The sequence below is a fragment of the Rana temporaria genome, chromosome 1, assembly GCF_905171775.1.
Source record: "Rana temporaria chromosome 1, aRanTem1.1, whole genome shotgun sequence".
NCBI lineage: Eukaryota > Metazoa > Chordata > Amphibia > Anura > Ranidae > Rana > Rana temporaria.
Genome location: NC_053489.1, coordinates 210,088,963 through 210,102,809, shown reverse-complemented (window position 1 = coordinate 210,102,809; position 13,847 = coordinate 210,088,963). Strand labels below are relative to the sequence as shown.

At 44.2% G+C, this 13,847-nt stretch overlaps 1 protein-coding gene across 2 annotated transcripts in view; it reads right to left on the bottom strand.

Annotated features, from left to right (window-relative positions):
• The window catches only part of CLTCL1 (clathrin heavy chain like 1), a 170,632-nt gene that overhangs the window by 122,576 nt on the left and 34,209 nt on the right, over window positions 1-13,847 (bottom strand). For both annotated transcript variants that reach the window (XM_040348535.1, XM_040348543.1), the window contains exon 2: window positions 8,120-8,327. In XM_040348535.1, the coding sequence (XP_040204469.1) occupies window positions 8,120-8,327 (208 nt within the window). The remainder of the gene's footprint in view (window positions 1-8,119; window positions 8,328-13,847) is intronic.

The following is a 13,847-nucleotide window of genomic DNA, read 5'->3' as shown; positions in this document are numbered from 1 at the left end:
ACAGTGTATCTGCATTCTACCAATTAAAATGGTCATTTAATCTGCTTATAAGTTTGCCTTTCCTGGTTTCCTTTTTCCCCTTATCACTAATACATTTTAATAAAACTTTTCTATTTTCATTAGGCATTAACTTTATTAAACAGCAGTATGGCCACAAAGGCTGTGCCACCGCTTTATAAATAGGGACCCAATTTTAATTAAGCTAGGGTTACTTTAAAGCTGAACTCTATGCAAAGCACTACTTACACCGTTTAAAAACCATATTACCCAGAAAAGATTTGTAACAATGAGCAGGCCTATAATGAATGCACCTTTGCTATATTATAGTCAAGGCAGATGTCAAACTCATGTCCTGGTTTAAAAGGAGAGGTATGGCCAAAGATTTTTTGCTGCATTTCACCAATGAATCACAGGAGTGCAGTTCGTTCTGCACTTCTGTGATCCGTTTTCAAACGACAGCAGGGTGAAGCTCGCTGTCAGCTGACATCACATCGGGAAAAATCGCAACCATATGGTCAGTATCCGCCCAGAAGCCTGGGCCGGCACCTGGCTCAGCCTTTTAGTGATCCATCGAGAGCCTGAGCTAGCGCTGACTGAGTCCTGGCTCTCTGCTCAGAATGAAAGGGAGCAGGGGCGGACTGACCATTGAGTCACTCGGGCACTGCCCGAGGGCCCCATGCCACTAGGGGGCCCCATCAGGGTTTCCAGGCTCAGTAAAACCAGGGACAGTATGTAAAAATCTGTGTTTTTTTTAGATCTGTCCCTGATATGTCCGAAACTGACATGCTTTTAATGTGAAGATCCCAAGATTTTAGCTGCCCTGCCTCTGCACTGCCTCCTGGCGTGGTGGCCATCTGTAAACCAGAGGGGCTCCATAATCTTCTATTGCCCGGGGGCCCCATGAGTTGTCAGTCCGCCCCTGAAAGGGAGAACTGACCGATCAGCTGTGTTTGATCACTCAGTTCTCAGTAAAGAGCCGACAGGGGACAGATGCAGCAGCGGATGGATGCTGCATCCACGAGGTGAGTATAAATGTAAATTTTTCTCAAATCCTGAACTTGCATATTGACAATAAAGATATATAAATCACCTCTGTCCAATGAAATATAAAGCAGTAGAACGGAAACCAGCAAGTGGCAGAGTGATCCTTTGTGGTAGATTTGTAAATCATAGAAAAATTGGGGGAAAAAAAAATGGATAAATCCTTTGGCAGGTTAAGGAATAATTAGCACAGGCCTCGACAACATCCGGGCGCCAGGTCGCAATTGCGACAAGAAATTGTGACCTGGCGCCCGCCGGTAATTGAGGCCGCAAAGCCGCGGACTCAATTACCGGCCGTCGCGGGCACGGCAGGGGAGGTGGGGGCGCACAGAGGCACAGGATCCTGTGTCTCCGTGCACCCCCACCGCCGTGCGATCATGCCGGCGGGCCCTCGACGGCCGGTAATTTAGGCTGCGGCTTTGCAGCCTTGTGAAGGCCCAAGCTGCCTTCTGTGACCTGGCGCCATCTGGTGGTGACCGTTGGCATTACAAGTAAAACAGCAGTTCGATTGTGTTTTTTTTACCGTTTTCACTGCCATCTCCTTCCTCTTAATTAGAATAAAAAATATATATATAATGTTTGGAGGTTCTAACACCCTAGAGCAGGGTTCCTCAAACTACGGCCCTCAAGCTGTTGTAGAACTACACATCCCATGAGGCATTGTAAAGCTCTGACATTCACAGACATGACTAGGCATGATGGGAATTACTGAACAACTGGAGGGCCGTAGTTTGAAGACCCCTGCCCTAGAGAATAAAATGGCTATTGTTGCAATACTTTCTGTCACACCGTATTTGCGCAGCGGTCTTACAAGCGCACTTTTTGGGGAAAAAATACACTTTTTTTAATTAAAAATATAAAAACTAATGTGAAAGATATGGTTACGCCGAGAAAATTGATACCAAACATGTGACGCTTCAAAATTGACAAACTTTTACCCCTTAAAATCTCCATTGGCGACATTTAAAAAAATAAGTTGCATGTTTTGAGTTACAGAGGAGGTCTAGGGCTAGAATTATTGCTCTCGCTCCAACAATCGCGGCGATACCTCACATGTGTGGTTTGAATACCGTTTACATATGCGGGCGCTACTCATGTATGTGTTCGCTTCTGCGCGTGAGCTTGGCGGGACGGGCGCGTTTTCTGGCTCCTAACTTTTTTAGCTGGCTCCTAGATTCCAAGCAAATTTGTCAAACCCTGAATTAGCATATCAAATGTATACTAAAGCTGACCATACACACTGTTCAGCTGACTAAACAAAAAAAAAAAAAAAAAAAAACAAACACACATCACACTTCAATACCCATCTCCATGCTAGACAAATCTTCCACTACTGCTGTTGTAATTTGACAGCCAGCCCCACCAACTGTCAAAATATCCAAACAGCAGCTCAATCTGATTGGATGCATCAGCTTTACAGCTGACAATTTTCCGCCCGGCTCCTTTGATTTTCTAAACCAGGAATTTCAGGTGGAAGGCAGCGAACAGTCAACCACTGAGCAAATTTTGGTCAATTCAAAACTAGGCTAGCCATACACATAAAACGGGCTCTCATTCATCCCTGTGGGTTTTATGAGAGAAATCAATAGAGAGTCTCCCCTGACAGCTTATGTATTCTGACAGCTGTTGAAAAGTGACTACATCCTATTGGCTGCAGTCACTGTTTGGCAGAGAATTTTATGCTCGGCTACTCCAATTTTCAGATTAAAATGTTGTCAAGCCAGGCGATACTGACAAGGCCACCCCATTGTTTGAGTTTCTGCCAATTCAACAGTAATCAGCCCCAAATTTGAATTGTGTATGGCCAGCATTATTAGTTTCAGGCTGGGTTCACACTAGTGCGACAAACACTCCGACATTGGGAGCTCATGACGCATGACGTGTCAAAATCAATGTCTCCCTATGGGAGCCGTCTTAACTGGTCCCACACGTCGGTCCGACTTTGAAAATGCTCCCTGCACTACTTTGGTCCGACTTTGATCCTGCTTTAGCCCATTGAATGTCACTGAAGTCGGATCAAAGTCGTATCGCCGTCTTGCATGATCCGACTTTGGCATGCGACTTTGTGCTCCGATGATCTTGAGGGGGAACTCCATGCCAAATTTAAATAAAAAAAAACGGCATAGGTTCCCCCTCCAAGAGCATACCAGACCCATTCACCGCATTCTTCCGATGTTGATGCGACACTCTTTTCCACTGTAATGCCATGTGCGCGGTGTACAACTACTTATATTGGCATGGGGCATGGTCACCGGGTGATATCCGGTGACCCCGCCCCCTTATGACGTCACCACCCGGGGGAATGGTGGGACAGTCACGTCAAAAGGGGCGGGGGTCAATCGATAATATCACCCGGTGACCACGTCCCATGACAATATAAGTCGTTGCACACCGCGCACATAGCATTACAGCAGCAGAGAGCTTTGTGTCAACATCCGAAGAAGAGAAGAGGGAAGAAGACAATAGAGGAGAGGGAAGAAGACAATAGAGGAGATGGAAGAAGACAATAGAGGAGAGGGAAGAAGACAATAGAGGAGAGGGAAGAAGACAATAGAGGAGAGGGAAGAAGACAATAGAGGAGAGGGAAGAAGACAATAGAGGAGAGGGAAGAAGACAATAGAGGAGAGGGAAGAAGACAATAGAGGAGAGGGAAGAAGACGATAGAGGAGAGGGAAGAAGACAATAGAGGAGAGGGAAGAAGACGATAGAGGAGAGGGAAGAAGACAATAGAGAAGAGGGAAGAAGACAATAGAGGAGAGGGAAGAAGACAATAGAGAAGAGGGAAAGAACACGATAGAGAAGATCAGGCAACCGCTAGCAAAAGAGCGGGCAAAAAGAGCAGAAGATAGCGGAGGAGCATGTCAGAAGACACCGGGAGAAGCACCGGAGTGTGTAGAAGTCGGAAGAGACCCCCCCGAAGTCAGAAGAGACCCCCCCGAAGTCGGATAAATTACTTTAAAAACCTGTGTTTTATTTTTTACACTTTTTTCCCCAGGTGAATGGGTCGGGGTACGAATTCGCATAGGGTGGGGGGCCGGGATCTGGGGGCCCCCTTATTAAAAAGGGGCTTCCAGATTCCGATAAGCCCCTGCCCACAGACCTCGACAACCAAAACGGCCAGGGTTGTCAGGAAGAGGCCATTGTCCTCATCAACATGGGAATAGGGTGCTTTGGGGTGGGGGGCGCAGGGCCCCCCTGCCCCAAAGCACTCACCCCCCCTGCCCCCATGTTGAGGGCACGTGGTCTGGTACAGCCCAGGAGGGGGGGGGGGCTCGCTTGTCCCCACTCCCTATCCTGAACGACCGGGCTGCGTGCTCTGTTAAGGGTCCGGTAAGGACTTTGGGGGACCCCCACGCTTTTTTTCCCGCATAGGGGGTTCCCCTTAAAATCCCCAACCGAAGGGCCTGGTATGCTCTTGGAGGGGGAACCCATGTCGTTTTTTTAAATTTAAATTTGGTGGATTTCCCCCCTCAAGATTCATACCAACCAATTCATACCTGGCATTGTCAGAGATCAAAGTCGGATGCGTTTTCTGACTTTAAGTCGCAGGGCAAAGTTGGATCTAAAGGACTACGACTGGCATGTCGTACCAGTGTAAACCCAGCCTCAAAGTAACAAAATGTCCTTTCCATTAAAAAAAAAAAATCTTAGGTGGCACATACCGCTTATTTTTCACGATACGGTCTGCTGTAGTTAAAAAGCATACTATGCAGATGACAAAGTTCCAAGGAACCCTACCAGGCCCAACTAACAAGGCACAGAACAATATGCAAAATTCAATATGCCTGTAGACAAATATTGTAATGAATATTTAACTAATGAATATCTGAATTCAGTTTACTGAAATTTAGCTGTAGAAGTCGTTTTTGGTTAGACTACTGTTCATAACACCATTGCTCTTTGCACTGCCTTATCTTAAAAAGAACCTGACCCTTTTGAAATTTTCTGCATCATAAATTTGCAGTAAATGGCAAATATTTTCAGTGCTTTCCACAGAACAGTTGGCTTGAGTCCTAGCTGAGCTAAGCTCCCACCTAAATAAATCTGTTCCACATCAATTTTCTTTCTGACCTTCCCCATCTTCCTCAGAAGAGGCGCCTCCCTGCTGCAAAATAAGCTACTACTCAGCCTCAGATTCTACTACTCTGCTGACTGACACAACATCATTTATTCAGAACACGATCTGAAGAGAGGAAAATGTATGCAGGAAAGATTTCCAAAAATGGATACCTCAGGTCAGATTTGAAGCCAGTGTCTAGCCAACTACTACTTTCATGGAAAGATGTGCATAAATAGGCATTTTTGGCAAATGTAGTGTTTTAGCTGCATCAGGCCAATTGCTGAATAACATTTACTGTACAAGCAAAAAGGGTCTCCTTTAATAAAGTGCTGATTGCTGATCTAAAGGCGACAGGGAACACCAGCTACAATAACACCAATATTGTTTTTGTACTTCAGGCAAGGAATTTCTTTTGAAGCTTCCTCACCACTGACAACGCCTGGTGGTGGATCTCAGCAACAGAGAAACAAATGTACTGTTTATCCTGTTACAAGTCTTGTATTTAGAACACCTACATGTATTTACATTCTAAGCTCTGTTGCAAAACTAGGGAAAAGTGAATGGCTCAGATATACTGAAGTTACACTTTTGCCAGTCAAAGTGGTTGTAAACCCGTCCATACACCCAGTGAAGTGACTGGCATAAAGTGATAGGCCCGAGATTAAACAAATTCTCCTACACAAGTTGTACCCATTTATCTGTGGTTGTCTCTTCTCCACAAGTCCACAATTTATAAAGCTTGCCTGAGCAGCTAGAAAAAAGGGGGGGAAAGCTGAAATTACACTCTGCAACACTTAGTGAGGTGAGCTCTGAGCACTGATTGGAAAGTAGAGACACTCCCCTCCACACAGCACACAAGAACAGAGCTGAGGCTGTCAATCAGCTGGAGGTCACCCGTCACCTTTTTTGTCTCAGTGTCAATAAAACTTGTCAGAAGAGGAAAGCAGCAGCAGACAGAGGTGACACTTAGACCCCTTTCACACAAGCGTTTTTACAGCGTTAAAAATAGCGCTATTAAAACGCTCATAAAAATGCTTTCCATGCTTCTCAATGGACCCTTTCACACCGAGTCCTGCAAGCAGCATGTTTGGACCAGCTTTTGGGCGCTGAAAAAACGCTCCAAAAACGCCCCCCTCCATTGAAATGAATTGAAAGCGCTGTAAAAACGCCTTACCCTTTAACACTGAGGCACTGCAAAAACGCCCTAAAACAGGGTCTTAGCAGTGCTTTACCAGCACATTGGGATTGCAGATGAGGCTTCGCTCGAAAAACACTTGAATAACGCCCCAGTGTGAAAGGGGCCTTAGTGCTCCTAATTGAGACAAGTACTCGCTATAGAGGGTTTAATCCTGCTTGCTGCATCTTTGATGCACTTTCAACTAAATGCTAGCACACATGCTAAAATGCAAATTACTGGATTTGAAAACTATCGTTTTCAGAAAGCATAGGACCTGTAGAATAAAATGATTCTACTTTAATTATTTTTATGTTGCACAATATTTTTAGGAAATATTTATTTTCAGTAAAAATAAAAAATAAATACACAATGTTAATGCACACAAGTAATAGTAATATAGAAGACTGTCAAGTTAATAAATATCAATTATGTCAAGCCTTTTAAAAAACATTTACAGTCCATCCATTTAGATTGAACTACTGTGGTGTGTTTGTTCTGTGTGGTTAGTTCACAATATTGAAGTGCATCAAAACTCACTAGTTTAAGGCAGTCCATTTATTTTGAATGGACTCTCAGAGCACCACATCATACCTAAAAATGCACCTATTAAAAAGCAGGTCTGTTGTGGTGCATTGGCATGCCACCACTTTCTCCAACACTAGTATAGCCCTAGAATGTGTTCTGTTTATAATGCAAGTACATATGTTTGAGGGGTTAAATGTGTTTCTTATTCAGTTTAGAGAGATATATATATATATATATATATATATATATATATATATATATATTCTATGTATTTGGCAAAAATAGAACGGATTATATGGCTTTATACTGACAGAATATGAAGGCTGCCATTGCTGACCTTTTTCTGTGTAAAAGGTGGAAGCAGAATTCAGGGATCAATCCAATTCATCTTAAAACTGCCCACCCCATCCTGAACCACTAAACACTTATACCAACTATCCTGTGAAAGAAAGATCTGTATAGCCATCTTCAGGCCACTGCAGTCCAGTCACGTGATCGGCTCCCCTCTGTCGAATAGCAGCGTCTTCAGGGAAGAGGGAGCACCGACAACAGATGGCCTATAGTAATCCTATGGGTGACATCACCACTCATTTCAGTTGGTGTCAGAGTGCTCTATTCTCTCAGTACTGGCTGACACAAGGGAGTTCACGTAAATGGACCACAGTGGCCTGAGAAAACGTAAAGCAGAACTCCGGGCAAAAACTTTTTTCCATGTTCTTCTGAGCTCTGTAGTTCCTCTGCAATAGCCTGCTGAAAAAAACTGCTCCTCCTCCATTCCACGGTGCGTTTCGGGCTGCGCACTCACATGAATGCCACATTGAAAGCAGCGTGTGTCCATAAAGCTGCTGCATTCCAATTGACAGCAATGGCACTACCTGTACAGAGATGCATGGAAAACCTGTGCATCCCCATGCAGGTAAACACAGTCCTCCAGAGACGTGCTTTAGCAGGTTCCATTGTGAATGAGACATAACTGCCATCTGTAACATTCTTAGGTACTGTACTCTGTGCAAAGAGTATTTAAACCCAAGTTCCCATTTGAAAGCTGGCAGCACAAACAGGTGAAGCGCAAAATGATACAGTGGCTTTTCCACTTTAAACATGTGGTTCCAGCATAAATCCCTGCAGGTACCTGCTTCTGCTATGGAGACCAGACCCTTCTAGGAAACTGCCCTGGGATAAAGAACTGCATATTAATCAAGAGGATCTTTTTTTACGATTGTAGCTTTCAGTTAGCAAAACAGGATATTGAATTATCAAGCAATTTACCTCATTCATGCAATTCTCCTATTTTACACAACAGATAGGACCCTCACCTTTTAGAGCAATGACTTTAGAAGCAGGATTCATAATGGCACTTTCAGCAGAGATTGGACGTCTTAGTGGTGTGTTGGGGTCTGCCAGATCAATGATAACCACCTGGGCTTGCTCCCCGACCTTCTCACGGATACAGATAAACTTATCAGATTCCATAGTTAGAGTGCTAAAGCCAATGTTGGCTGGATTGATTCCCAGATTCTGGAGCTGTAATAAAAAGCAGGAAAAAAAATAAGCTTTGCATGTTGACATGAAAATGGCAGTACACTGAGGACAACCATAAAATCATTAGATGACGACCTGACACAGGTATGACCAACACAACAGAAAACTTTTTATTGTTTCGTTTTAAACAAGCACTCAAAAATTTAAACGCACCTTATAGCCCAATTTAAAAAAAAAAAAAATGTAGATTACAGAAGGATTAGCATCTGCTGTGTTCTCACTTCCTATCCTGATCATACAATCACTGGGGTAGGATATAAAAATGCATTAACCCAGGGGTTGACAAATTTGGTTGGAATCTAGGAGCCAGGTAAAAAAGTTAGGAGCCAGAAAACGCACCCCGTCCCGACGAGCTTGCGCGCAGAAGCGAACACATACGTGAGCAGCGCCCGCATATGTAAACGGTGTTCAAACCACACATGTGAGGTATCGCCGCGATTGGTAGAGCGAGAGCAATAATTCTAGCCCTAGTCGTCCTCTGTAACTCAAAACATGCAACCTGTAAACATTTTTTAAACGTCGCCTATGAAGATTTTAAAGGGTAAAAGTTTGTCGGCATTCCACGAGCGGACGCAATTTTGAAGCGTGACATATCGGGTATGAATTTACTCGGCGTAACATTATCTTTCATAATATTAAAAAAAAAAAATGGGGATAACTTTACTGTTGTCTTATTTTTTAATTAAAAAAAGTGTAATTTTTTCACAAAAAACGTGCGCTTGTTAGACCGCTGCGCAAATACGGCGTGACAGAAAGTATTGCAACGATCGCCATTTTATTCTCTAGGGTGTTAGGATAAAAAATATATATAATGTTTGGGGGTTCTAATTAGAGGGAAGAAGATGGCAGTGAAAATAGTGAAAAACAATATTAGAATTGCTTTTTAACTTGTAATGCTTAACTTGTAATACCAACGGCCACCACCAGATGGCGCCAGCTCACATCTGGTGGTAATAAATTGCAATACCAACGGCTCACCACCAGATGGCCCCAGCTCACAAAAAAAAAAAAAAAAAAAAAAAAATTTTTTTTTTTTGCCCCCCTTACAAGCCAAGTCGCCAGGACCCCATTTCTAGTCGCCATGGCGACCTGGCGCCCGGGATTTGTCGAGCCCTGCATTAACCCAACAGACAGAGCAATAAAAATATGGCAAGGTGGAGGCCTCTCTACCCAAGACAATTTTTATTGCTGGTCATGTCAGAGATTTCCTACTGTCCCAGTGACAGGGCAAACAAGAACTACAAGTAAAACTTCAAGAAAGGGGACATAGCAGCAATAGAATTTTGAATGATGCTACAACATCATTCAAGCTTAGCTGTAGATGGAATTTTTAAGCTGTGCTATACTTACTCTCATCATTGCAAAGCACACTTTCCCAGCCTGTAAATGGATGGCTCTCTAAAACAAGATTACACAAGAACATTTTGTCTTAACCTGAAAGTGAATACTTATCTATGACTTGCTACCTCACCACAGACATCTCAGATGAGTATATTCACCTTTGCAGTTTTTTTACCACAAAAACATCTTAACATTTGGCCTAAATCTCCACACAAGACAGCTTTATATGCAGAGGGAATGCAGCGCATAAAGCGAGCACTGGGACAGTTTCCAACATGAATCACGCTATGCATAAACTACTAACCTGAGGCTACTTTTACCAGGACCAATAACTAGAAAAGGCAAGTGAAGCGAAAGAGAGGTTGTTTCCCTAGACAGAATGCTGCAACTGAAACCCCAAGGGGTAGTCCTTTGTATTTGCCACATTCCGAGTCAGAGATGGCATTGTAGTGCATGCTGATTCAACAGTTCAAGAGACCTGCTTATGAATTTGTATCGAATTATCTCACAGTCTTCAGCCTCTTGGTATAAAAACAGAAAAGAAAGAACTCTTTCCATCCAAACCACTCCTACGCAGCAGACTTGATTTCTAACCAATCTGGAGGATCCTGGCACTGAAGTTAACCACTGCACATTTCAAGAAAAAGCATGATATATAGTTGGTGTAATCAAAAAACGGAATGACAATGTCATGCTAAGGCCCCTTTCACACTGGTATTTTTAGCGGCGCTTTACCGTCAATTATGCGGCGCTATTCGGCCACTAGCAGGGCGGTTTTACCCATGCTAGCGGCCGAGAAAGGGTTGAAAACCACAGAAAAAGGCCCTCTGCAAAGGCGGTATAGCCACGGTGCCCCAATAATTTCAATGGGCAGGAGCGGAATACACACCGCTCCAAAGATGCTGCTAGCAGGACTTTTTTTACCGTCCGGCTAGCGAACCGCTCCAGTGGGAATACCCTCGGGGCTTTCCCACTGGAGAGACGGCAGCAGCAGTTGTTTCAGGTCAGTTTGCAGGGGCTATTTATTTAGGGTACACATGAGAAGCTTTTTTTGTTGACCCCAGTGGACTTGATCGAATGTCGGTCTTCCAGCATGCCTGGGACTCTCGTGTGCATATTAACATACACAGTGTAGCTTGGCCCTGTCCCCTGCTCTCAGAAATTGATCTACCGCAGCAAGAGCCAATGGTTCCCACTGCTGCAGAGACTGCTGTCAGAGAGGGGATAGAGAAGCCCTGCTGCTGCAGATGGGCACAGCACTGGATTGAGATCAGTAGTGATACACTGACATTTCAGCCGATCAAAATTATCGGCCAAGAATGGTTTTCAGCATCAGCCGAAAGAATATAAAAGCAGAGCTGAAAAGGGGGCAGGGTTCGCCCCAGGTGCCGTCCATTGCAGGGGCGTCATCCTCATCCTCCCGCAGAGCGGCGATCTTCGTGTGTCATGGAGCTAAATGGTCTGAGAGGCAGCAGTAACAATGTCCCGCCTCCTGTGATAGATGGCACACTGATCCAATGGCAGGACACTGAATCAGTGGGAAGTGATCACAGGAGGCGGGACTATGTTACTGCAGCTGGGAAATTCAAATCCAGCTCCGTGACACACTAAGATCGCCGCTCTCATGTGGGCACAGGCAAGGCTGCATTTGAGGAAACCTGGCGAGGCTGCATTAATCTCGATCATGTCTGCAGTCTCTGACCATCTCCTTTATCATGTCTGCTACAAAAGGTGCAACAAATGGAAATTTTGCTAATACTATTAGCAGTAAGTTTAAGTAAGAGATTACAGACATGACACAAGAGGTGGTTAGAGACTGCAGACTCTATTTAGGGGGGGGGGGGCGACATGGAGGTGTTTTTTTGTACCTTCAAGTGATTGTAAATGACTACCTAAAGCAAACCCAATCAGTTTAAAAAAGAAATGATAGGCAAAATATTCCCCCTTTTCTTTAAAAGTGATCACATTCCCTCTGTTCTCAGCTACATAAGAGCTGGGGGAGGAGAAGCAGCAGCAGCAGCACAATGATCTTCCCAGTGAATGGCTGTGCAGCAGGGAGGGGCATGGCAGGACAAATCTGATCATTGGAGAACAGGCAGAGTTCCCAGCATAGCTAAAGAACTGACCACTGTGTGCTCTCCTGGCTAGCATAGTCTGTTTTGATTAAGAAAGCAGAGGGACTTGCAGTAACACCAGGGATTTCACATAAAAGTACAAGTACAAGTGCAAGTGCATTGTAGAGCAGGTCCATAGCAGGAATATGAAGTGTTGGAGTAACAAACGCTTTAAGGCATTAAAAAAAGGCAAGAACCTTTAGACCCCTTTCACACTGAGGCGCTTTACAGGCGCCTCTCCTTTCACTCCAGTGTAAAAGCCCTCGGGCTTTCACACTGGAGCGGTGCGCTGGCAGGACGCTCAAAAAAGTCCTGCAAGCAGCATCTTTGTATAGACTCCAGAGAGACATACCGTATTTATCGGCGTATACCGCGCACTTTTTTCCCCTCAAAATAAGGGGGAAATTGTGGGTGCGCGATATACGCCGATACCCGCTTCCCACGCTCAGTTTGAATGCCTGCGCCGACATATACCGAATGCAGTACACTCGGCCAGGCTCGGCTTTGCTCGTGCTCACGCATAAACGTCACAGAGCGTGAGCACGAGCGAAGCCGAGCCTGGCCGAATGTAGCCGAGTGTACTGCACTCGGTATATGTCGGCGCAGGCATTCAAACTGAGTGCGGGAAGCGGGAGATTCGTCAGGGAGACAGCGCGGAAGAACACCACCGAAGTCGCAGACGGACCCGACGAAGCCGCCGATGGACGCCGCGCAAGACACCAAAACTAAGTACTAACAAAAAAAAAAATTTACAGGAATTGCGGGTCCACATTAGGGGTGCGCGCTATACGCCGGAGCGTGCAATACCCTGATAAATGCTGTAATTCTGGCCCCATAAAAATGGACAAAATATAACTGGATATAAACATTTATAGGTAAATTTCAGAGAATGTTGATCCAGGGAATATCCGATTGCCTCCTGGGGGATAAGGAAAGAATTTGTTTTTGCCCCACTGGAGCCACCCCACCATCAGAAGTTGAGTCCCCTACATCACAGTGCAGTCAGTAAATGCACCCCCTTTCCCTATGCTGTTGCTGGGACGAAGCTGGATGCATTGCTTGAAAGCAGAAAGTAGGTGTCTGGAGGAGGACCAGAGGAGGGCTGGAGCTCTCCTGCAGCTGCAGGTGCGAGGGCCACATGAAATGGCCTGGATTCGGTCCGCAGACCTTGTGTTTGACACCTGTGCTCTAAGGGATTTCCTTCCTCTGGATCAACAAGACTGTATATATGAAGGTTTTCAATATTTTTTTTCTATTGGTTTAATTAGATGAATTTGTGCGATTATCCAACCTCACTAACTATGCAAAAGAAACAGTTTCAGGAAAACCAGACTACAGGGTCATCAAAGTTGTATTCAATCCAAAATCAAAAATGTAATATATTGCAGCTTACGAAACTTTAGATAAGGTAGGTAGCAACATCAGTTTTTTCCCATTTCGCCTCTGTATTCATCTGGTGATCTGGCCAGTAACACACCCCCTGTATTAGAGCCCCCACTCTGGATAAATGAGCACAGATTTGGACAGTAGAATTGGTAGTCTGGGGGAGGGGAATAATATATGTACTAGCAGATTTAAATACACTTCACAATTTTATAGCCAAACTCCAGCTAACATTTTATAAGCATTTACAAGAAACTGTTTTTCTTCTTTTGCGATAAATGTTTTTACACAAATAAGTAAAAGCTGATCATTGTAAGCACCCCTGTCTGTGTTCAATAGTTTTTTTTTTTCTCATCTCTGAAACTGTTATATTCGGCTGGAGAGCTTCTTATTTTGAGAAACACACTTACTGGCTGGATCACCACGTAAAAAAAAGAGGAAAAAGCCTAAAAAATAAAAAAACTAATATGGTCACCACACCCAAGATATGGTAAGCTGCAATACAATAAATGTTTGCTTTTGGGTTTAAATACCACAGTAATGGATGGGCATGGATTATTTTTTGATGAAGGTATATTGTTTAGAATTACTTTAGGGGGTTCTTTTATGAACAGGACTTTTAATTCAGCCAGTATCCACACATACGTCATTCCCGTCTACTAAA